The 25,843-nt window shown below is 45.3% G+C and overlaps 1 protein-coding gene and 1 non-coding gene across 2 annotated transcripts; both read right to left on the bottom strand.

The window, feature by feature from the left end:
• Positions 1-11,996: 11,996 nt before the first annotated feature.
• On the bottom strand, positions 11,997-23,097 carry EEF2 (eukaryotic translation elongation factor 2). The gene is made up of 15 exons (XM_069767959.1): positions 22,839-23,097; positions 19,833-20,047; positions 19,573-19,754; positions 19,283-19,494; positions 18,816-18,994; positions 18,633-18,738; positions 18,265-18,378; positions 18,052-18,190; positions 15,271-15,466; positions 14,845-15,103; positions 14,614-14,721; positions 14,138-14,491; positions 13,721-13,903; positions 13,160-13,292; positions 11,997-12,477 (listed from the first exon to the last, which is right to left on the bottom strand). The coding sequence occupies exons 1-15, from the start codon at positions 22,839-22,841 to the stop codon at positions 12,284-12,286; spliced, it is 2,577 nt and encodes an 858-aa protein (XP_069624060.1). The 5' UTR covers positions 22,842-23,097; the 3' UTR covers positions 11,997-12,283.
• Positions 18,454-18,519, bottom strand: LOC138660512 (small nucleolar RNA SNORD37). The gene has a single exon (XR_011317902.1). It is a non-coding gene; the product is annotated as a small nucleolar RNA SNORD37 (small nucleolar RNA).
• Positions 23,098-25,843: the final 2,746 nt, after the last annotated feature.

Genomic DNA, 25,843 nt, shown 5'->3' with positions numbered 1-25,843 from the left:
AAAAAATAGAATGTGTAAAAAAAAATAAAAAAAATCCCCAAATAAAAAAAAAAAACATTTCCCAATAAATCCATTTATTTATGTAAAAAAAAAATAAATAAATGTACACATATTTGGTATCGCCGCGTCCGTAACGACCCGCTCTATAAAACTATCCCACTAGTTAACCCCTTCAGTGAACACCGCAAAAAAAAAAAAAAAAAAACAAGGCAAAAAACATTGCTTTATTATCATACAGGCGAACAAAAAGTGGAATAACACGCGATCAAAACGACGGATATAAATAACCATGGTACCGCTGAAAATGTCATCTTGTCCCGCAAAAAAAAAGCCGCCATACAGCATCATCAGCAGAAAAATAAAAAAGTTATAGCTCTCAGAATAATGCGATGCAAAAACAATTATTTTTTTATATAAAAGTTTTTATTGTGTAAAAGCGCCAAAACATAAAAAAAATTACATAAATGAGGTATCGCTGTAATCGTACTGACCCGAAGAATAAAACTGCTTTATCCATTTTACCACACGTGGAACGGTATAAACGCCCCCCTAAAAGAAATTCAGGAATTGCTGGTTTTTGTTCATTCCGCCTCTCAAAAATCGGAATAAAAAGCGATCAAAAAATGTCATCTGCCCGAAAATGTTACGAGTAAAAACGTCAACTCGTCCCGCAAAAAACAAGACCTCATATGACTCTGTGGGCCAAAATATGGATAAATTATAGCTCTCAAAATGTGGTGATGCAAAAACTATTTTTTGCAATAAAAAGCGTCTTTTAGTGTGTGACAGCTGCCAATCATAAAAATCCGCCAAAAAAACGCTATAAAAGTAAATCAAACCCCCCTTCATCACCCCCTTAGTTAGGGAAAAATAATAAAATGTAAAAAAATGTATTTATTTCCATTTTCCCATTAGTGCTAGGGTTAGGGCTAGGGTTAGGGCCAGGGCTAGGGTTAGGGCTAGGGTTAGGGCTAGGGCTAGGGTTAGGGTTGGGGTTAGGGTTTCAGTTATAATTGGGGGTTTCCACTGTTTAGGCACATCAGGGGCTCTCCAAACGCGACATGGCGTCCGATCTCAATTCCAGCCAATTCTGCTTTGAAAAAGTAAAACAGTGCTCCTTCCCTTCCGAGTTCTCCTGTGTGCCCAAACAGTGGTTCCCCCCAACATATGGGGTATCAGCGTTCTCAGGACAAGTTGGACAACAACTTTTGGGGTCCAATTTGTCCTGTTACCCTTGGGAAAATAAAAACATAGGGGATAAAATATCATTTTCGTGGAAAAAAAAATATTTTTTATTTTCACGGCTCTGCATTATAAACTGTAGTGAAACACGTGTTGGTTCAAAGCTCTCACAACACATCTATATAAGTTACTTTGGGGGTCTAGTTTCCAATATGGGGTCACTTGTGGGGGGTTTCTACTGTTTAGGTACATCAGGGGCTCTGCAAATGCAACATGACGCCTGCAGACCAATCCATCTAAGTCTGCATTTCAAATGGCGCTCCTTCCCTTTCGAGCTCTGCCTTGCACCCAAACAGTGGTTCCCCCCAACATATGGGGTATCAGCGTTCTCAGGACAAGTTGGACAACAACTTTTGGGGTCCAATTTGTCCTGTTACCCTTTGGAAAATAAAAACATAAGGGATAAAATATCATTTTCGTGGAAAAAAAAATATTTTTTATTTTCACGGCTCTGCGTTATAAACTGTAGTGAAACACTTGTTGGTTCAAAGCTCTCACAACACATCTAGATAAGTTCCTTGGGGGGTCTAGTTTCCAATATGGGGTCACTTGTGGGGGGTTTCTACTGTTTAGGTACATCAGGGGCTCTGCAAATTCAACATGACACCTGCAGTCCATTCCATCTAAGTCTGCATTTCAAACGGTGCTCCTTCCCTTCCGAGCTCTGCCATGCACTCAAACGGTGGTTCCCCCCCACATGTGGGGTATCAGCGTACTCAGGACAAATTGGACAATAACATTTGTGGTCCAATTTCTCCTGTTACCCTTGGGAAAAAAAAATTGCGGGCTAAAACATCATTTTGTGGAAAGAAAAAATGATTTTTTAATTTTCACAATGCTACATTCTAAACTTTAGTGAAACAATTGGGGGTTAAAAGTGCTCACCACACATCTAGATAAGTTCCTTAGGGGGTCTTCTTTCCAAAATGGGGTCACTTGTGGGGGGTTTCCACTGTTAAGGCACGTCAGGGGCTCTCCAAATGCAACATGGCGTCCGATCTCAATTCCAGCCAATTTTGCATTGAAAAGTCAAATGGCACTCCTTCCCTTCCGAGCTCTGCCATGCGCTCAAACAGTGGTTTATCCCCATATATGAAGTATCGACGTACTCAGGACAAATTGCACAACAACTTTTGGGGTCCAATTTATCCTTTTACCCATGGGAAAATAAAAAATTTGGGGCAAAAAATCATTTTTTGTGAAAATTAATATAAATTTTTTATAACGGCTCTACATTATAAACTTCTGTGAAGCACTTGGAGGTTCAAAGTGCTCACCACACATCTAGATTAGTTCCTTAGGGGGTCTACTTTCCAAAATGGTGTCACTTGTGGGGGTTTCCACTGTTTAGGCACATCAGGGGCTCTCCAATCGTGACATGGGCTCCGATCTCAATTCCAGCAAATCTTGCTTTGAAAAGTCAAATGGCGCTCCTTCCCTTCCGAGCTCTGCCATGTGCCCAAACAGTGGTTTACCCCCACATATGGGGTATCAGTGTACGCAGGACAAATTGTACAACGACTTTTGTGGTCCAATTTCTCCTGTTACCCTTGGTAAAATGAAACAAATTGGACCTGAAGTAAAAATTTTGTGAAAAAAAAGTTAAATGTTCAATTTTTTTAAACATTCAAAAAATTCCTGTGAAGCACCTGAAGGGTTAATAAACTTTTTGAATGTGGTTTTGAGTACCTTGAGGGGTGCAGTTTTTAGAATGGTGTCACTTTTGGGCATTTTCTGTCATATAGACCCCTCAAAGTCACTTCAAGTGTGAGGTGGTCCGTAAAAAAATGGTTTTGCAAATTTTGTTGCAAAAATGAGAAATCGCTGGTCAACTTTTAACCCTTATAACGTCCTAACAAAAAAAAATTATGTTTCCAAAATTGTGCTGATGTAAAGCAGACATGTGGAAAATGTTGTTTATTAACTATATTATGTGATATAACTCTCTAATTTAAGGGCATAAAAACTAAGAGTTTGAAAATTGCTAAATTTTCATAATTTCCGACAAATTTTTGCTTTTTTCACAAATAAATGCAAGTCATATCGAAGAAGTTTTACCACTATCATGAAGTACAATATGTCACGAGAAAACAGTGTCAGAATCACCAGGATCCGTTGAAGCGTTTCAGAGTTATGACCTCATAAAGTGACAGTGGTCAGAATTGTAAAAATTGGCCCTGTCACTTAGGTGAAAACAGGCTTTGGGGTGAAGGGGCTAGGCTTTCTGTGGCCCACAATTTGAGATAGATGGCACACACGACTGGCACTCAAGCACAAATGCCAATATTAATCTCCCACTATTTATTTTTTTTCAGTGAGAATTTAAAAACCAAAATAAAAAAAACAGACACTAGGCTTTCTGTGGCCCACAATTTGAGAGAGATGGCACACACGACTGGCACTCAAGCACAAATGCCAATATTAATCTCCCACTACTTTTTTTTTTTTCAGGGAGAATTTAAAAACCAAAATAAAAAAACAGACACTAGGCTTTCTGTGGCCCACAATTTGAGAGAGATGGCACACACGACTGGCACTCAAGCACAAATGCCAATATTAATCTCCCACTATTTATTTTTGTTCAGGGAGAATTTAAAAACCAAAATAAAAAAAAACAGACACTAGGCTTTCTGTGGCCCACAATTTGAGAGATATGGCACACACGACTGGCACTTAAGCACAAATGCCAATATTAATATCCCACTATTTATTTTTTATCAGGGAGAATTTAAAAACCAAAATTAAAAAAAAACACACTAGGCTTTCTGTGGCCAACAATTTGAGAGAGATGGCACACACGACTGGCACTGAAGCACAAATGCCAATATTAATCTCCCACTATTTTTTTTTTTATTTCTGGGAGAATTGGCAAGAAATCAGGCCCACTGTTAGACTGTATGTTTTCTGTGCCAGAAAATGAGACACAGATGCCACACACAGGACTATCACTGATGCAGATTTGCCAATTTTAATCTGCACCCTTTTTTTTATTCAGGGAGACTAGTGAATAAATCTGGGCCACTGTATTAGAGTAAATTTTCTTTGGCAGAACGTGGCTTGAACAGATGTAACGAAAAAAAAAAAAAAGGGACTGTCATACAATTACTATCTCCCTCCCTGTAATCTCAGCAATGTATGGCAGGCAGCAATAACAAGGAGTGGACTGCTGCACAAATTAAATAAAAAGTGTGGACAAACAAACAAGATAGCTGTGCAGAAAGGAAGGAACAACAGGATTTGTGCTTTGAAAAAAGCAGTTGGTTTGCACAGCGGTGTACAAACAGCAATGCAGCTATCAGGGAGCCTTCTAGGGCAGCCCAATGAGCTACAGCGCTGAGGAAAAAAAATGTAGCCTCCACTGTCCCTGCAAACAAAAGGTGGTGTTGGACAGTGGAAATCGCTACAGCACAAGCGGTTTGGGGGTTAATGGACCCTGCCTAACGCTATCCCTGCTTCTGACGAAGCGGCAGCAACCTCTCCCTATGCTCAGATCAGCAGCAGTAAGATGGCAGTCGGTGGGAACGCCCCTTTATAGCCCCTGTGACGCCGCAGACAGCAAGCCAATCACTGCAATGCCCTTCTCTAAGATGGTGGGGACTAAGACCTATGTCATCACGCTGCCCACACTCTGCGTCCACCTTCATTGGCTGAGAAATGGTGCTTTTCGCGTCATTGAAACGCGACTTTGGCGCGAAAGTCGCGTACCGCATGGCCGACCCCACACAGGGATCGGGTCGGGTTTCATGAAACCCGACTGTGCCAAAAGTCGGCGACTTTTGAAAATGAACGATCCGTTTCGCTCAACCCTAGCAGCGAGGGTTCCACGCCGAGCGGTTCCGGTGAGCGGCAATCCTGTGTGTGTGCATCCTCCGGAATGGCTGTCTCCCGGCCTCCCTCAGACCTCCCAGCGATGGCGCAGGAGCCCCAAACAGGACCCTCCGGACCGGGTACCTGCTCGTAAGCGCGCGAGCAGGCCACGGTCCGGGAGGAATCCGCCAGCTGTGCTGGGGCCTGCGGCGGCTGGGCCTTCTCCTTCGCGCCGGGGGGCGGGGCCCATGCTTGCCAGCATCAGCGGTGTGCACAGGGATGGTGCGGCGGGTCGCCCTAACGATGACCGCGCTGAGCGGCCTACTACACCTGGCATCGGGCGATGGCGTGGGAGTGCGGACGCGGCGCTGGGCAGAGCTCCAGCCAGGGCGTGCAGGCTGGACCTGGCCTCGGATCCCGGACCCCACATGCCACTTGCAATCGGGGCGGGACTCGTTACCTCGTCGGGATCGGACGGCGGCGACATGATCGGTGGGCTCGGTATTGGGGCTCCCCTACATTGGGCTGCACTAGTGGTGGACGGCTCCATGGCAGCGAACTCTGCTGATGCTGGGACGGCGAGATCTTCTCTGGGAGGCGGACCTCATCTTCAGGACAGTCCCAGGATGGTATCGACATCCGGAGACAGCTGAACGACCACGGCATCTGCGGCTGGGGGTATCTGCGGCATCACAGCTCCCCTGCAGCCTGGTGAGCATGCGTCTGTCTTGTTTGTCACCAGCTTTTTTAACATCTTCGTCTGTTGTTGGTAATCGGGTGTTGGGGTCCGTAGGGCAGAGTGATTGGGTTGGATCGAGGGCCGACGCGGGTGGTGTCGAGGTGGGGGAGGTTTTGTTAAATGTTCGTGAGCTGCTGTTGCGGTTGGGCGGCGTTAGGCCTGGGCCGTCCCCATTGTCGGCGGGGGTGGGACCCTCTGATGTGGGCCAGGAGTCGTTGAGTAGCGGTACAGCGGTGCGGGTCAGGTCGGCTGAGCCGGTATCTGTGTCCGTACAGTCCGAGAAGGAAAAGGAGGGTGGGATCCGTTTGGATGATAAGGCGTGGGGCGAGGTCTACGTTTGTTTTCAGGGTCCGTTAGAGGGGCTCATTTGAAGAAGGAGGTGCACGAAAAGATTTGGAAAGACGAGTACGTGGAGATTTTTTCGCTTTTGCCGTTGGAGAAATTTAATTTAGACAAGAGCAAGAAGGAGGATAGCAAGAAGGAGGATGAGGAAAAACGGAGATGGCACCTCATTCCTCAGACTTTTGTGAATTGGCTCCAGGCATTTGCGATCCTGGCTAGCGTCATTGGTGAGAGGGCCCCGGAGAATTGTTCCGCTTTATTTTGCTACATGGATTCCATAGGGAAGGCGCATAGGGCTTACAGGGTCCAAGCGTGGTTGCGCTACGACGAACAGTTTAGAAAAAGGAAGGCGGTTTGTCCTGCGATTCGGTGGGATCAGAAGGACATAGGGTTGTGGTTGCGGGTGATAGCGCCAACAAAATTTGGCCATTCCTTTCAAAGCGAGGCCGGAACTTCTGGCCAGGCCGCTTCGCAAGGCAGTTCTTCAGGTGCCAGGGGTCAGTCAGGGCAGGCTGGAGGGCAAAAACACGGTGTGTGCTGGCAATTTAACGAGGGCCAGTGTAAGTTCGGAGCCACATGTAGGTTCAAGCACTTGTGTTCACACTGCAACAGGTCTTCCCATGGAGCAGCCAGATGCTTTAAGAAAAAAGGGAAGCCGGATAGTAATTCCAAAGGGGGCGACACCAGTGAAGCTGGACACGATGGTCCCCTATCTAAATAGGTTTCCTGACAGGGAAAGGGCGGAGTTGTTGTGGGCGGGGTTTTGTGATGGTTTTGGATACCCGCTCTGGATTTTGTTATACCCCATAGTTTGAAGAACCTTAGATTGGCTGAGTTACATGCACCGGTTGTGTCGGAGAAACTGAGTAAGGAGGTCGCTTCAGGTAGGATGTCAGGACCATTTGCCATTCCTCCTTTGGACGACCTGGTTGTGTTACCTTTGGGTGTGGTTCCCAAAAAAGATCCTAACAAGTTTACGCTTATTCAGCACTTATCGTATCCAAAAGGGAGGTCGGTGAATGATGGAATCGACCTGGAGCTTTGTTCCGTTGTTTATACGTCGTTTGATAAGGCGGCTAAATGGGTGCGGAGTTGTGGCAGTTTTTTTTTAATCAAATATTTTTATTAAACAGTAAGAAAAGTATATGTAGATTACATTGCTGTAAACAGTACATACATATGTTTTGCATTTTCAATAAACTTTTTAATCCCAAACCAGCCTCCCTCCCCTCCCTTCCCCCCCACCCCCGGAGACCCAACAAGAACCACTCCGATCCTCCCAAACATCTATCCTTAACCAAGAACAAGAAGGTGTCATGTCAATACTGCTCCCACGGGGGCAGAGTACCCAAAAGCTAGAAAACAATCTCCAGATCACGTCGACTCGAGCCAAGGATTCCACAACTTGTTGAAAAGGTCCATCTTGTTTCTTTTAGAATAAATGCTCTTCTCCAATGCCACGATATAGTCCACTTGTGTCATGAAATCTCTTCTCGTTGGTGGCTCTACCCTTATCCAAAACTTAGCGATCAACTTTCGAGCAATCTCGCAATAACTGTTTTGTACGAGTTATCAGTTGCAATCTCCTCCACGTAACCCAATATGCATACCAGAGGATCCCGTGGTATCAAACATTTGTAAGTTAGTTCCACTTTATTTAGCACCACGATCCAAAACGAGGACAACCTGGGGCACTGCCACATCATATGGAGGATACCCGCCTCGGACTGCGAGCACCTAGGGCATTCGGAGTTAGGTCTTAGACCAGCTTTGTACAACATGTCCGGAGTTCTATAAGCCCTATGAATAACCAACAGCTGTGACAGCCTCCCAGGCTCACTCATCGAGATCCTGGGCACGTATTCCAATATTGAGTCCCACTGATTGCCGTCAATCGCCCCCAAGTCTGCCTCCCACTTCGTTCTGGCTCTGATAGGGTGCCCCTCTAAAAAGGAAAATAGAAGGAATTCATATATTCCTGAGATCACCCCCTTCGTGCCTTCCCCCATGAGGATAAAATCTAGCATTAGATCCACCTGGATCTCCATAGGCCCCCCTCTTACATTGTGCCCGATATGCATGAGAGATGCGGTTATATTGGTACAGTTCAGAGCTTGGCAGCCGAAATTCCTCCTGTAATGTTTCGAAGTTCTTAATGGGGGGCATTGTTAGCTAAGACCGACATTGAGTCTGCCTTCCGTTTGTTGCCGGTTCACCCGGATAGCGTGAGGTTGTTAGGCTGTTTTTGGGACTGTGGGTTTTATGCATTTTTTTCCTATTTGTTTACATTGTACTGTAAATCTCTTTGTGGATCTGCAGCATTTCTGCACGGGAAAAAAAAACGCTGCGGATCCGCACTAAATCAGCATCGTGTGCACATAGCCTTAAGCCGGCCTCACTCAGCATATAAAAATACGGTCTGTAAATTACGGCCGTAATACGCAGAAAAGTCCCCAAAATAGTGGTCCATATCTCCTCCGTAGGCAGGGTGTGTCAGCGTATTTTGCGCATGGCATCCTCCGTATGGCATCCGTACTGCGAGATTTTCTCGCAGGCTTGCAAAACCGACATACGGACATAAAATATAAATATATAATCAGTGAGACACATATGTATATATATTATTATTTTATCCAGCGCTAGATAGCGTTAAAGCCGGTAATTCAATAGCTGGCTTTTGCTATCTCCTTCCTAAACCCGACATGATATGAGACATGGTTTACATACAGTAAACCATCTGATATCCCCATTTTTTTTGCATATTACACACTACTATTAGTAGTGTGTATGTGCAAAATTTGGGCGCTCTATTAGGAAAGGGTTAAATGGCGGAAAAAATTGGCGTGGGCTCCCGCGCAATTTTCTCCGCCAGAGTAGTAAAGCCAGTGACTGAGGGCAGATATTAATAGCCTGGAGAGGGTCCATGGTTATTGCCCCCCCCTGGCTAAAAACATCTGCCCCCAGCCACCTCAGAAAAGGCACATCTGGAAGATGCGCCTATTCTGACACTTGGCCACTCTTCCCATTCCCGTGTAGCGGTGGGATATGGGGTAATGAAGGGTTAATGTCACCTTGCTATTGTAAGGTGACATTAAGCCAGATTAATAATGGAGGCGTCAATTATGACACCTATCCATTATTAATCCAATTGTATGAAAGGATTAATAAAAAACACATTTCAAAGTATTTTAATGAAATAAAGACACAGGTTGTTGGAGTAGTTAATTATCCTGGTAATCCACCTGAAGACCCTCGCACTGTAACAAAAGAAAAATAAAACAACAATATCCTTACCTTCCGACGATCTGTCACGTCCAACGATGTAAATCTATCTGAAGGGGTTAACTAATTTTACACCCAGGAGCTCTGCTAATGCAGCTGTGCTCCTGGCTGTAAAAGAGCAGCGAATGAAGGTAATGTAGGTCAATGACCTGTAGTTACCTTCAGTTGCAGTGAGGCGCCCTCTGCTGGTTGTCCTCATACGAACTCGAGAGTGGGAAATTATTCAAAAAGCTCCCAGGCTTGAGTTCATGAGGACAACCAGCAGAGGGCGCCTCACCGCAACTGAAGGTAACTACAGGTATATATATATCTATTCTATGTGTACACATTTATTCTACCTATTCTATTGTAAGCTGTCAGTGTGATTTTACTGTACACCGCACTGAATTACCGGCTTTTCTCTCTAACACCGCTGTGTATTTCTCGCAAGTCACACTGCTGGTCCGTGTGTAATCCATATTTTTCTGGCCCCAATAGACTTGATTGGCAATTTTTTTGCGCAATAGTGACAAACACAGCATGCTGCGATTTTCTACGGCCGTAGAAGCCTGTATAATACAGATCAGTAAAATACGGCAGATAGGAGCTTGGCCATAGAGATGCATTGTACCGTATGCAATCCGTATTTTCTGCACCTCTCTTTCGTCCGTAAAACTCGCTAGTGTGAGGCTGGCCTTAGTCTGCATCTGCTGTGGCTTGTAATGCCCTGATGGGACCTACAGACTTCGGATTGTATCAGATTTTAAGTTTTCAGAAGAGGTGGGAGTCTTCTGCAATCGTCCTATCATAGGTGACCTGACATAGCTTTTTACTCCAGTGGGCCTCTATAAGTCATCTGCATAGGGGACACTATTTTTAAACTTGGCTTTACTCTTAAGGATCCCCAATACTCCACCCCACCAATATATAGAAACAGACTGCTATACTTTCTTGAAGCTCACTCACCACTTGGATGCTTAGCGGATCTGGAGGTTGCCTGGTCATAATGTCTCTTTGAGAGACTATGGACCCCTATGGCGATTCCCCATATCTACCCCCCCCCCCCCCCCCCCCCGCACATATGCTGCTGGAGTGACCTCCACTGTTGTAGCATGGTTATTTCTTATCCTGTGAGCGTGACCATGTTTCTGGCTCCTGCTGCTGGTTAGGCTAAAAGTGTTCAGGCGACAAGGCTTCCATGATTGTCACCCACCTGCAAGCCTGCCATCTTTAAATACTCCTATGCTTCATTAGCCTGAGAAGGGTGCCTCCCCTTCCCACACGTTTTTTCTCGCCCGTTCTCTAGAGGTACATGCGCATCTTTTTTTTTTTTTTGCATCCTAAAGAGCGCCCACAGCACCTGACCACCACACGCCCCCAGTATCCTACTTCTGGTGCACGCTGGGTATATGCTTGCAATTCTGGTTAACAAACCCCATGCGGTTGCCATGTCACTCCTGACCCCACCTGCTCCTGGTATTTTACTTCTGGTTTGCACTGGTGTCGCCTCCGGTATATGCCCCCAGCCCCTGGCTGTAATAGCTCGTAGCCGGCATTTCACTTCCTGCCTGTGCAGGAGTTATATCCAGCATCCCTAACCGCCTCCACGTGTTGTCTGCTATGACACTTCGCAGCCACCCTCTCCAGGATTAGAGCTCTGTAGGAGGGAGGGGGGACGCGCTGCTTTCACCTGCCTCAGGGGGCTGCAGGGTATTCACACCAGAGAGAGTACTGCACAGCACCACCAAAGTATGTTATCTCCCTCTGGCATCCTGCGTGGCTACAATACACACCAGGGAGGGCACAGCGAGACGTGGCTTCCTTTTCACCCAGGCATTGCCTCGTGGGCTGAGTGGACACTGCATTCAACAGTGAGGTCATGGTTACTCATGGCCTCCGAGGAATTTATTTCTCCCAGGCACCGACGTGCCTCAAGGGTCTGCATGGCCACCATTCAATTGTATTATCTTTAACTGGGCATTGCCTCACGGGCTGTGACCATGCTTCACTCAGGGAGGGCATGGTGAGATATGGCCTCCGAAGGAACTACCGATACCCGGCGATGGATGCAGCAGCTCAGCTGCCCAATACCACCCGTCGAGGGCACGGGCATCCTCTTCATTTCTTAAGATCTTCATCTTGAAGATTCCCTGTCAAGGACAGGAAACCAACTGATGAGGAGAGAAGAGCTGCCTTTTATCTTGAAGGGCAGATCCCCTCTCTTGTGCTGTCATGGGCGATGGGAAAAAGTCTTACAGTATTTAGATTGTTTGCAGCATCTACAACTTAAACAAAAATACATGTTTAGTGTAGGCATTAATCAATGGCGAAATTACATTTATAGATGAGGAGCAGAATCTAGCCTCTCTTCCCAGCCAAGCTGCTGGCCAGAGTCGAACAAGTCAACATATGACCAAATGCAGCATGGTAGTGAGTTTCCAGAACCAAACTAGGTCAGCAAATTTATTTACGTTACTACTGCAAGACAACCCCTTAAGTGTTCATTGATTTAGATGTATATTAAGCTGCAAGAAATGACCATCTTTAAATGCCATCCAGCTTGTGAGAAAAAAAAAAAAAAAAAAATACACACATACACATTACGGACACTGTGCTCAAATACAAGTTTTATTAATGGCACCAATACAATGCTGATATTCATGCTGTGACAGTACAGGATTCTCAGTGATGCTCAAAGCAGTCCCTATAAATCCAACTTGATAAGGAGACTAAGTTTTAAGAGTTACCATTTTGTAAGTGTTACAGCATCAAGATAGGTTTTTTTTATGGCCTGACATTAATGGGAGGAGCAAGCATTTCATGTTGCAAAGTTAAGATGTCAAACTGAGAAACAAAGTTGTCAAGTTCAGATTCAGAAAATGTGTTCAGAGCTCACAACTTGTCCAGGAAGTTGTCCAAGGCAGGAACACCCTCTTTAAGACCCTTTCGTTTACGGGTCTCTGCAACAACCTGGCTTGGTCTTGTAGTAGCATCAAAAGGATCACCAGGAAGAATCTGCCAGTGGTCAAACACACACTGGGGGAAGGCTTGGCCACCAGTATTGGATCGCAGATCAGCAGTGAAGCCTACAAAACAGAAGAATTAGATTACATGGAACAGCTCCTGCAAGTATTGTTAAATTCAAATTCTTAACATGTAAGTTAGAGACTTACATGTCAATACATCAGCATAATGTGCACTAGTAGCTGATTTTATTTTTTTTTATTAAATCAAAGACACTAGCAGTTTGTTCCTCTAATCCAGAAAAAAAACAAAAAAACAAAAAAAAAAAAACTTAGCATGGAACCAGGTTTTTGCCACTTAGTCTGAAAGCATGATGTAGAGGAAAACAGCCCAATTCCAGCATGGTCATACTGGGCTGCAGGTTTCATAAAGCGGTTTTAGACACATGACTGGCTGCCATGTTGTCCTCCTTAAAGAGGAACTCTGTACATCGTGCCACAAATTGTGAAGCTTTCTTCCCATAGCTAAACTGACAGTAGGGTGGGGTCATCTAGCAGTACTCAAAATTCTGTGCTCTAAATCTGCAGCAGAAAATAAAATTTATCAGAACTGAAACAAGCAGACTGACTAAATCCAGATCTTTCACACTGAACTTCATTAGTAAAAGTTAAATGCCCTGAGCATTTGGGAGATGTCTTCTGCATCAGTGAGTTGTTAATTATAATTATGTAAGCTGCACATCAAGTTTACATTATCCTACAAAACAATTGGGGGGGGGGGGGGGGGATGGTGGATTACTCTTACCAAATGATTCATTGACAGGCAAATAAGCTTTAACAATAAACATAGGTGTGCCAGCAACTTGTGATTCCTCAAACACATGTCCACGCTTTCTGTTCAAGACACCATAGATTCCACCAACCACTTGTTCTGGGCACTGTTAAAATAATAGGACTGTTAATATAAAGTTTAGACTTTTCTATACCCATTATCTTAGGCCAGACTGCATGACAGTGTGCCTCAACTAGCAGAGTTAGTGAAATTACAGTTTTTAAAATTGAGTAGGGAGAAAACCATGAAAGGAAAAAAGTTATGGTTTGAACAGCATTTAAGAACCTCAGAATCATGCATGTTAAACTAAAGTTATGAGCAAAAGGTGATTATTGATTTAATAGCCAACTTCAGAGAAGAAATCTGCAGTTTAATCAATGGAAATTTAAGTTTTATCTTTGCAACTGCAAAATTTTAAACTGGTTTGAACACTGCCTCGTGTCAGACTTAGCAGTAAGGGAACATTGATCTTGGGGGGGGGGGCCTCAGGAAAATTGTACATACAGATTTAGATCTCTTGCTCAGTGTACAAACCTGGATCTCTACAAGATAAATTGGTTCCATCAAGCGGGGCTGTGCAGTTAGTGCACAAGCATAGAGGCAGCGACGGGCAGTGGGGATGATCTGTCCACCTCCTCTGTGAATAGCATCAGCATGAAGGGTCACATCATGCACATCGAAACGTACACCTCTCAAGTTCTCTTCACAAAGAACACCCTGAGAAAAAAAAAAGTTTAGATTTTTAGTAAATTGAAAACTAGCACCAAAATGTAAATGAAAACATGACGCTATCCAGTAATTTTACTGAATAAGGCTGTTAGGTGCATCACAGAAAGTACCAAGTCACGCATCAATCTCTTGGAATGTTAACTCGACTATAAACCCGAGATTAGATTTAGGATCTTAACTATTAAAAAGGGTACAGGCTCTTGTATTCAGATTAAGACATACCTCCTTTGTAGCCCACTGAAAGCCAGCCACTACACTGTCTTTTATTTCATTCAAGTACTGAACTCCTTTTGTGACATCAGTGAGGATATTTGGCCCAGTCCCATCAGGCCCAAAACACCAGATCTTTCTTGCTTCAGTGACATCCCATTCATATTTCTCAGCGAGATAACGGGCCCTTGTTTTAAGCTCTTGACGAGCAGACACATCTCCCTTATCGATATCTTCAGCCAAACCATCAGGGAAAGGACGAGCCTTCATATACAGACGGTTGTGCTTGTTGGGTGACTTTGACAGACATAGCTGGTTGGATCCTTCACTGACTGTCTCACGGTAGGACACAACTGGATCAGATTTCTAAAAAAAAAAAAAAAAAAAAAAAAAAAAAAAAAAAAAACACACAATTAAAAATTAAAATGTGCTTATAGACATGGATTTAATCAGCCATCTTGCATACAAAGGCCAGTGGTTTTGGTTACCTTGATTGGAATGCAGGCATGGTCTTCTTCCAGATCTTTTAGACAGATTTCCAAGTGAAGCTCTCCAGCTCCAGCAATGATGTGCTCTCCAGACTCTTCAATGATGCACTTAAGAGAACAAAAGGTTGTATGCATGTAAGGAAAAGTTACCCAGAAGCAAAAATTTTTAGGGCAGTCTGACACATTTCTACCATGTACTATAGGAGAGTCACCCAATAATTGAATGCTTACCTGCACCATAGGGTCAGATTTTGCCAGACGTTTTAATCCTTCAACAAGTTTTGGAAGGTCAGCAGGGTTCTTTGCTTCCACAGCAACACGGACAACAGGGCTCACACTGAACTTCATAACACGCATGTTGTGTGCATGTTCAAAAGTAGTGATTGTTCCAGTCTTCACCAAATACTGGTCCACTCCAACCAGACCAACAATGTTGCCACAGGGCACATCTTCAATGGGCTCTACATAACGTCCCATCATCAGAATAGTTCTATGGGGTGGTGGGAGAAAAAATAAAAAAGAAAAAAAAAAAAAAAAATATATATATATATATATATATATATATATATATATATATATATATATATATATATATATATATATATATATATAGGTTTCAGATAACATTTAGAGTCTTGTGGTATTTATAATAATTACCTCTGAATGGGCTTCAGATAGAGATCCTCTTTTTTACCAGGTGTAAAGTTTGGTCCCATAATCCTAACTTTGAGGCCAGTAGATACAACACCCGAGAACACTCGTCCAAAGGCATAAAATCTACCTTTATCAGTAGTGGGAACCATTTTAGATATGTACATCATAAGTGGTCCTTTAGGGTCACAGTTCTTAATGCCTGTTAGGAACAAAAAAATGTGATTGGTTTACAACAGCTGTCAGCCACCATGCAATGCCTGTTTAAACAGGGAGACCGAGTAAAGAACAATCCTTAACCCCTTCATGACCTTGGGATTTTTCATTTTTCCGTGTTTGTTTTTCACTCCCCTCCTTCCCAGAGCCATAACTTTTTTATTTTTCCGTCAGTTTGGCCATGTGAGGGCTTATTTTTTGCGGGACGAGTTGTACTTTTGAACGACATCATTGGTTTTAGCATGTCGTGTACTAGAAAACGGGAAAAAAAAATTCAAGTGCGGTGAAATTGCAAAAAAAGTGCAATCCCACACTTGTTTTTTGTTTGGCTTTTTTGCTAGGTTCACCAAATGCCAGAACTGCCCTGCCATTATGATTCTCCCGGTCAGTACAAGTTCATAGACACCTAACATGACTACGTTATTTTTTATCTAAGTAATGAAAAAAAAAAATTCCAAACTTTGCTAAAAAAAAAAAAAAAAAGCACCATTTTCTGATACTCATAGCGTCTCCATTTTTCGTGAGCTGGGGTCGGTTGAGGGCTTATTTTTTGCGTGCCGAGATGACATTTTAATGATAGCATTTGAGTGCAGATACGTTCTTTTGATCGCCCGTTATTGCATTTTAATGCAATGTTGCGGTGACCTAAAAAACAATTCTGGAGTTTAATTTTTTTCTCGCTACGCCGTTTAGCGATCAGGTTAATGCTTTTTTTTTAATTGATAGATCGGGCGATTCTGAGCGCGACGATACCAAATGTGTAGATTTGATTTTTATTGATTTATTTTGATTGGGGCGAAAGGTGATTTAACCTTATTTTTTTTATTTTTCTCAACTTTTTTTTACTTTTGCCATGCTTCAATAGCCTCCATGGGAGGCTAGAAGCAGGCACAACTCGATCGCCTCTGCTACATAGCAGCGATCTGCTGATCGCTGCTATGTAGCAGAAATGGAGGTGTGCTGTGAGCGCCGACCACAGGGTGGCGCTCACAGCCACCGGTGATCAGTAACCATAGAGGTCTCTAGGACCTCTATGGTTACCATCCTGACGCATCGCCGACCCCTGATCATGTGACGGGGGTCGGCGATGACGTCATTTCTGGCCGCCCGGCCGGAAGCGGTAGTTAAATGCCGCTGTCTGCGTTTGACAGCGGCATTTAACTAGTTAATAGGTGCGGGCAGATCGCGATTCTGCCCGCGCCTATTACAGGCACATGTCAGCTGTTCAAAAGAGCTGACATGTCCCGGCTTTGATGCAGGCTCACCGCGGAGCCCTGCATCAAAGCAGGGGATCTGACCTCGGACGTACTATCCCGTCCGAGGTCAGAAAGGGGGTTAAAGGTCTTGTGCCACCATTAAATACATTTAACCAAGCCAAAAATGTGGAAACAAATGGTTATTTAAATTATGTCATCCCTGATCAGCTGGCCAAGCTAGCACAGTACCCATCATAAGAGGTCCACAAAATCAGTATGCCCAATATATGCTCCCTACACTTACCTCACAGGTCTAACAGCAGAGAGCATATAGCTGAGAAGTGCATTTGCTCTCAAAGCTTCCCATGCACACAGCTCTGATGCAGAATGAGCTCACCCAGAGGTCAGACCTGCGAGTGTGGGGGTGGAGAATCACTCACATCTTTTGTGCCTTCAAAAATCTGCTCTCAGTGCTGTCAGACCTGTGTGAGGTGAGCACAGGGAGAATATACTGCACACTGGAGTTGGACCCCTTATATAGGTGCACAAGCTCAGCCACTAAGAATGGATAAAGCCTCCAAGATTTTATGCCAGGGAGTATCCTTCAGATGACACTTAATGGAGCATAATCTTAAGCTTGTAAATTGCAAAGCCAATTTTCTCATCTTTTCTGCTTTTTTAAATGTATTTTTTACGGTTGCACAACCCATTTAACAGATTCCAAGCACAAAAACTGCCATTGTTATTGACAGCACAACTCACAAGAGGTAGATATGCTGCCAACACGCATCCCTCTAGCAATCCAGAAGATTTCACCTGACATGAGAATCCTACTGGTTTGTTGGGAGATTAGCAGACAGTTTACACTGCATGATGCAGTGAAAATGCCCTTACATTTTTATTCAGTGACCCATATGTTAGGTTGATCAATAAGTTCTTGTTCATAGTAAGTGCATGACAGATGTTTGTACAGATTTTTTTTTTTTTAATAAAGGGGTAAGATTGAAAACCTATACATTAAACTAATGGAGTTTGAGGTTTTTTTAATTCAATGTCCTTGCGTTTAGGCTTGATTTTTGGCAATTTGCTTTTTAGTAGGGCTCTGTTACTTAAGTTTATTATAGTATATAGCATTCATCTATGGCAAAGGTGAGGATGTAGATTGTGGGGATGGGGCAGCCTGTGGGCCACTTTTAGTCTTGTCTGCAGGCTGGACTGGAACAGCCAGAGGGCCAGATGTGGCCTGCAGTTGCCCAGGTAGGCTTCAAGACATTGTAAAATGCAATATTGAGTTTTGTTTTCTTTAAATACCAAAAGCCCTTGTTTTCAAATACCGATTGTAGGATTCTTGACTTAAAGTGCCATAGATTCATACCCATGGCAGCTTCATCATCAGGAGGTCCCTCATACAAAAGTTCACAACGGTACTTCTGAGCAGTCACAGGTGATGGCAGATGGATGGTGATCATCTGAAGAAGAGCATCACCAGCTGGAAGCCAGCGTCTCATAACAGCCTAAATGCAAAGGAAAACAAATCATTAACCTTTTAGTAAAATGTAATATACTTATCACATTAGAAGTTTCTTACCTTAAGTAGAGGCTTGCCCTCTTTTTCTTTGTCTTCACTGTCCAGCTTAATGTCCAATTTTTCAACCAGTTTTGCAGTCTCTTCTTTCTTGAAGTTCATGATGGCATCAAACACCTTATAAAAAAAAAAAAACACATGAGTTAGTTTTGGTAAAATAAAAATAAAAAAAAAAAAACACTACCACACTGATTTCAGTCAAAATATATCTTCATCAATTCTCAGGTCAAAGTGAAGAAATATTTAGTCATCATTTACAGACCATGGGTGGCATACTGAATATACATCCCCACAAATAAGTGTCACAGGTGCTGCTAGCAAGTACAAACCTGTAAATACAGTGGAAAAAAAAACAAAAACCAACTACTCACTTTGAAAATTGGGTCCAGGATCAGCTGACTGAATGTTCTTGGAAGTTTTTTCCCATCAGCAGTGGTGGCAGTCTTGCTAAATTTTCCAGTAGATGGATCGAAATATCTGATTAAGAAAAGAGAATCATCAAGAAAAAGCTCACCAAGCCTCTAAAAAGGTTAAAGTTTCTCACATAACCTTACCTGTCACCCCATAGCTTTTTCATCATGTCTTCAACTTTCTTTGCTCGATCTGCAGGTGACAATTGGCTTTCCCCTTTTGAGGCAAACTTTGCTACATACATCTCAGCAAACTGCTTCAGTGTGAATGCCCAGCCATGCAACCCAGAGCCAAAGCCAACAGTACCAAGGACTGGGTCAATCTAAGGAGACAAACGACTGGATGTTGAGTCTACTTTAGACAGTTTTAGGTTCTTTGAAACATGTTCCTGGAGCACCACATCTTAGGCTGCCGTCACACTAGCAGTATTTGGTCAGTATTTTACATCAGTATTTGTAAGCCAAAACCAGGAGTGGGTGATAAATGCAGAAGTGGTGCATATGTTCCTATTATACTTTTCCTTTAATTGTGCCACTCCTGGTTTTGGCTTGCAAATACTGATGTAAAATACTGCTAGTGTGACGGCAGCCTCAGAGTTGCCAGTACTTACCATTATGTTACCCATTGGACCAGTCTCTCCTTCACCATATGTAGAAATTATTACATTTACATTCTCAACAATGCGTTGGAATGTCCGGAACAGCTCCTCTGGTTCTAGTTGAAGCTCCAGAAGTGCACGATCCATCTTGTTCATCATCAACACGGGGCGAATACGTTCAGCAATAGCCTGACGAAGCACAGTCTCAGTTTGTACACACACACCTAATATGAGGAAAAGAGGAAGAAAATAAAGCTCAACTGCAAGGAGTGTCCAGAGCTTGGTAAACAAAGTAAACTCACCAGAAACACAATCTACAACAACCAATGCACCATCAGTGACACGTAGAGCAGCAGTTACTTCAGAAGAGAAGTCAACATGGCCAGGTGAGTCAATCAGGTTGATAAGAAAGCCAGAGCCATCCTTGCTCTGCTTGATGAAGGCCAAGTCATTGTTAGAAAGCTCGTAGAACAGAGAGATTGCACTAAAACATTAAAAAAAAGTATTACAAATCAACTTTAACAGTTGAAATTGTTAAATGGGGACAATAGGATTTACTTACGTAGATTTAATGGTTATGCACCGCTCCTGTTCATCCTTACGAGTGTCGGTAAAACGAGTCTCACCAGCACGAGCAGAGGCAATAATGCCAGCCTTGCACACCAGTGAGTCTGTCAGAGTTGACTTTCCATGATCCACATGGGCTATGACAGACATGTTTCGGATATTTGCCTTTTTGTCCATGATGTTACGAATCTGGTCAACCGTGAAGTTCACCTGAATAAGGAGTACTTAGTTAAGTGACTGTTCAAACTGTCGAATTACTTCCCATCTGTCAGCTGTAAGGGCACATTCACCCAGAGATATCTACATTCATTAGTGCAATTTAAGGCCACGTTCACACAAAAAATGATCCCTGCATCTCAGGGTCTTTTGCACCACCCATTGCTTTTAAAGGGAACCTGTCACCCCAAAAATTGTACAAGATAAGCCCACCGGCATCAGGGGCTTATCTACAGCATTCTGTTATGCTGTAGATAAGCCCCCGATGTAACCTGAAAGGTGAGAAATAAAGGTTACATTATACTCACCCAGGGGCGGTCTGAGTCTGATGGGTGTCGCAGTGCGGATCTAGTGCCTCCTATCTTCATACGTTCTCTGACTTTTCCTGGTGCTTGCACACTGCAGTACTTTGCTCAGCCCTCAGAGCAGACAAAGTACGCCTGCGCCGGAGCCACGGCAGGAAGACATGAAGAGGACATCATATGAAGATAGGAAGTGCCGGACTGCGACGCCCATCGGACCTGGACGAGTAATATAACCTGTTATTCTTAGGCTAGGTTCACATTGCGTTCAGTGTCTCCGTTAAACGGACTACGTTACACCGTAGCATAATGCGGTGTAACGTAGTCTGTTAACGCCACCATTGAAAGCAGTGTCGGATGCATCGCTAGCGCACGCCCACTGGGATGTGCAGTCGTTGAGTGACGGACCCCGAGACGTGGGCCGCAGCATTTCCAGGTCTGTCACTGCTAGCGCAGATAGAGCTAGCAGATGCTCTATCTGCGCTAGTGCGATGCAAATGGCGGCACTTTGCTTTACAGCAGCCCGTTAGCGTATGTGCTGAACGGGCTGCTGCTAACAGTGTGAACTTTAGCCTTACCTTTCAGGTTACATAGGGGGCTTATCTACAGAATTACAGAACGCTGTAGATAAGCCCCTGATGCCGGTGGCCTTATCCAATACGATTTTGGGGGTGACAGATTCCCTTTAATGGGTGAAAAGTGCTGAAAACACTGAAACATGCTCTATTCTGCAATAACTAAGGTATTACTCAAAAACCTCAATACAAACCAAGTTGTGTGCATGAGATTTCTGAAATATCAGACTTAGCTGGTGATTAGTGCAGCTGAAAATTTGCATAAAAACCATATGTGAACATAACCTAAAAATTTGGCAGCAGTTTTTACATGTGAACCAAGCAATTTGTTTGCAAATCATGACAGTCATGTGGAGGGGGGAAATAAAGCTATGGTTCTTTAGAAGGCAGAGAAAAAAAAAAAAAAATCAATGGCAAGTTATCCTTATCAAGTTTAAACTTACAAAATTGCTACATATGCCCAGAGGGAAACAAGAACTCCTACTGTATATATCCATGTATTACTTAAAGGGTTTCCTGTTCCATAGTTTCCTCACCCCTATGGATCCAGTACAAGTTCCAGAAGCAACAAGTACATCATGACATGTCTCAGGCAGCAGAAGTGACTAGACCACTAGCTTCGAAACGTTTAAAGATGCTCCAATTCAGGGTACATGCTTACTATCAGGAACATCAACGTTAAACCCAGCTCACCCACACTGCCTTCAAAAGGCTACATTCTGCCTCTTTGATGCTGCGTAAACTCACCCACAGCTTAAAGGGAACCTGTCACCCCGAAAACCGTGGGTGAGGTAAGCCCACCGGCATCAGGGGCTTATCTATAGCATTCTGTAATGCTGTAGATAAGCCCTGATGTTACCTGAAAGAGGAGATAAAGACGTTATATTATACTCACCCAGGGGCAGTCCCGCTGCTGGTCCGGTCAAACGTGCGTCTCTGGTCCGCTCCGGCGCCTCCCATCTTCATTACAAGACGTCCTCTTCTGATCTTCAGCCACGGCTCCGGCGCAGGCGTACTTTGCTCTGCGGATAGAGGATAGTACTGCAGTGCGCAGGCGCCGGAAAGGTCAGAGAAGTCCGGCGCCTGTGCACTGCAGTACTTTGCTCTGCCCTCAACAGGGCAGGCAAAGTACGCCTGCGCCGGAGCCATGGCTGAAGATCAGAAGAAGGACGTCTTGTAATGAAGATGGGAGGCGCCGCAGCGGACCAGAGATGCCCGTTTGACCGGACCAGCAGTGGGACCGCCCCTGGGTGGGTATAATATAACGTCTTTATCTCCTCTTTCAGGTAACATCGGGGGCTTACCTCACCCGCGATTTTCGGGGTGACAGGTTCCCTTTAAGTTCAAATGCACAACAGCCCGCAGTGTTGGGGGGGGGGTTTACAGGCCAGTGCTAGAAACTGGCTGGCTTCCCAACCCGTCCAGAGACATAGCACTCAGGAGCACCAGTTACAGGCCAGTGCTAGAGAATGGATCACCTAGAAACTGGCTGGCTTCCTGACCCATCCAGATACATAGCATTCAGGAGCACCAGTTACAGACCAGTGCTAGAGAATGGATCACCTAGAAACAGGCTGGCTTCCTGAGACGTCCAGAGACGTAACACAGCGGTAACGTCACCGGAGGCAGAAAACTGCAGCGTCATGGCTGCCTCAGTCACCCTAAAGAGGATAGTCTGCGGGGAGACACGGAGAGAAGCCCATGGTCAGGAGTTGGCTACACAGCTGCCTGCTCCGCCAGGCCAGAGGCGGGCGGGGCCGGAGCTGAGGGCAGACAAAGCCATAGGCCGCGGTTTTTGTTTGGCCGGGACGTCTGGAGCATAGCTGCACACCCCACAAATAGGGCCAAGCCTCGGTAAATAGCACCGTATGGGACAACAGGGCGGCAAGGCAGAGGGCTGCTACTTACCATTGTGGCGGATGACGGTTGATTCGCTTCACGGGAGAAAAAAGCCGGAGCGGACTGCCTGCCTTACAGCAGACACACAGGCGGAAGAGACCGCTGACGTCAACAGTACGTATTTTATAGTGCTAGCGCCGGTTCGCCCACGTGACTCCAACTACGTCTGTGGGCGTAGCCGGGCTCTGATAGGCGGCTTTCTTCAGGCCAGGAGGCTGGTGACGTACCTGCTTGATGTCGCCATGTTTTTTTTTCAATAACACGTGTCGTTTTGGTACAAGGCATTGTGGGCAGTCCCGTAGAATGACAGCGCATGCGCCACATGCACGCGCGGCACCCGCATCCGCACGGCCGCGCGCACCTGGCGCATGCGCAGTAGCTAGGGCTTCAGCGCGCCGCCCGAGGCGCACGGCCGCGCGCACCTGGCGCATGCGCAGTGGCTAGGGCTACTGCGCGCCGCCCTAGACTGTAATAGCAAGTGGGCGGGTGCTCTCCCAGCGAAACACGCCCCAACCCCCCTTCTCCCGCTTTCTCGTTTTGGCGGCATGCCAAGACAGCGGACACTGCTACCGGTATTAACCCTTTAGGGGGGTGCCAACAGTGATACCGGTATTAACCCTTTAGGGGGGGTGCCAACAGTGATACCGGTATTAACCCTTTAGGGGGGGGGTGCCAACAGTGATACCGGTATTAACCCTTTAGGGGGGGGGGGGGGGGTGCCAACAGTGATACCGGTATTAACCCTTTAGGGGGGGGGTGCCAACAGTGATACCGGTATTAACCCTTTAGGGGGGTGCCAACAGTGATACCGGTATTAACCCTTTAGGGGGGGTGCCAACAGTGATACCGGTATTAACCCTTTAGGGGGGGTGCCAACAGTGATACCGGTATTAACCCTTTAGGGGGGTGCCAACACTGCTACCGGTATTAACCCTTTAGGGGGGTGCCAACACTGCTACCGGTATTAACCCTTTAGGGGGGTGCCAACAGTGATACCGGTATTAACCCTTTAGGGGGGTGCCAACAGTGATACCGGTATTAACCCTTTAGGGGGGTGCCAACAGTGATACCGGTATTAACCCTTTTGGGGGGTGCCAACAGTGATACCGGTATTAACCCTTTAGGGGGTTCCAACAGTGATACCGGTATTAACCCTTTTGGGGGGATAGGGCGCGGGGGGGCTCAGAGAAAAGGGATAGGGCGCGGGGGGGCTCAGAGAGGGGGGAGAGGACGCGGGGGGGCTCAGAGAGGGGGACAGGGTGCGGGGGGCTGTGTATGGATAGATAGGGGGTTCCTTAGGGCGGGGGTCAGTGTATGGATGGATAGGGGGTCCCTTACTGCGAAGGGGGCTGTGTACGGATAGATAGGGGGTCCCTTATGGTGGGGGGTGAGTACGGATAGATTAGAGGGGTACGTTATGGCGGGGGGTGTATGGATAGATAGGGGGTCAGTGTATGGATACATAGGGGGTCCCTTATGGCGGGGGCCCGTGTATGGATGGATAGGGGGTCCCTTATGGATTCAGGAGCGCACACTTATGCACTTCGGCGCGCATTTCAAATGTAAGGAAGCGCGCATTCAGGATCGCGGATCCGTATTCTGCCTGTAGTAACCTGTTGCCTTTATTCCCAGCGGATCTGTATTCTGCCTGTAGTAACCTGTTGCGTTTATTCCCAGCGGATCCATATTCTGCCTGTAGTAACCTGTTGCCTTTATTCCCAGCGGATCCCTATTCTGCCTGTAGTAACCTGTTGCCTTTATTCCCAGCGGATCCGTATTCTGCCTGTAGTAATCTGTTGCGTTTATTCCAAGCGGATCAGTATTCTGCCTGTAGTAATCTGTTGCGTTTATTCCCAGCATATCCGTATTCTGCCTGTAGTAAGCTGTTGCGTTTATTCCCAGCGGATCCGTATTCTGCGTGTAGTGACCTGTTGCCTTTATTCCCAGCGGATCCGTATTCTGCCTGTAGTAATCTGTTGCGTTTATTCCCAGCGGATCTGTATTCTGCCTGTAGTAACCTGTTGCCTTTATTCCCAGCGGATCTGTATTCTGCCTGTAGTAATCTGTTGCGCTTATTCCCAGCGGATCCCTATTCTGCCTGTAGTAACCTGTTGCCTTTATTCCCAGCGGATCTGTATTCTGCCTGTAGTAACCTGTTGCGTTTATTCCCAGCGGATCCGTATTCTGCCTGTAGTAACCTGTTGCCTTTATTCCCAGCGGATCCCTATTCTGCCTGTAGTAACCTGTTGCCTTTATTCCCAGCGGATCCGTATTCTGCCTGTAGTAATCTGTTGCATTTATTCCCAGCGGATCCGTATTCTGCCTGTAGTGACCTGTTGCCTTTATTCCCAGCGGATCCGTATTCTGCCTGTAGTAATCTGTTGCGTTTATTCCCAGCATATCCGTATTCTGCCTGTAGTAAGCTGTTGCGTTTATTCCCAGCGGATCCGTATTCTGCGTGTAGTGACCTGTTGCCTTTATTCCCAGCGGATCCGTATTCTGCCTGTAGTAATCTGTTGCGTTTATTCCCAGCGGATCCGTATTCTGCCTGTAGTAACCTGTTGCCTTTATTCCCAGCGGATCTGTATTCTGCCTGTAGTAATCTGTTGCGCTTATTCCCAGCGGATCCCTATTCTGCCTGTAGTAACCTGTTGCCTTTATTCCCAGCGGATCTGTATTCTGCCTGTAGTAAGCTGTTGCGTTTATTCCCAGCGGATCCGTATTCTGCCTGTAGTAACCTGTTGCCTTTATTCCCAGCGGATCCCTATTCTGCCTGTAGTAACCTGTTGCCTTTATTCCCAGCGGATCCGTATTCTGCCTGTAGTAATCTGTTGCGTTTATTCCCAGCGGATCCGTATTCTGCCTGTAGTGACCTGTTGCCTTTATTCCCAGCGGATCCGTATTCTGCCTGTAGTAATCTGTTGCGTTTATTCCCAGCATATCCGTATTCTGCCTGTAGTAAACTGTTGCGTTTATTCCCAGCGGATCCGTATTCTGCGTGTAGTGACCTGTTG

Source organism: Ranitomeya imitator, chromosome 1, assembly GCF_032444005.1.
Source record: "Ranitomeya imitator isolate aRanImi1 chromosome 1, aRanImi1.pri, whole genome shotgun sequence".
NCBI lineage: Eukaryota > Metazoa > Chordata > Amphibia > Anura > Dendrobatidae > Ranitomeya > Ranitomeya imitator.
The sequence above is the reverse complement of the archived record's forward strand: the minus strand, read 5'-3'. Positions and strand labels throughout refer to the sequence as shown.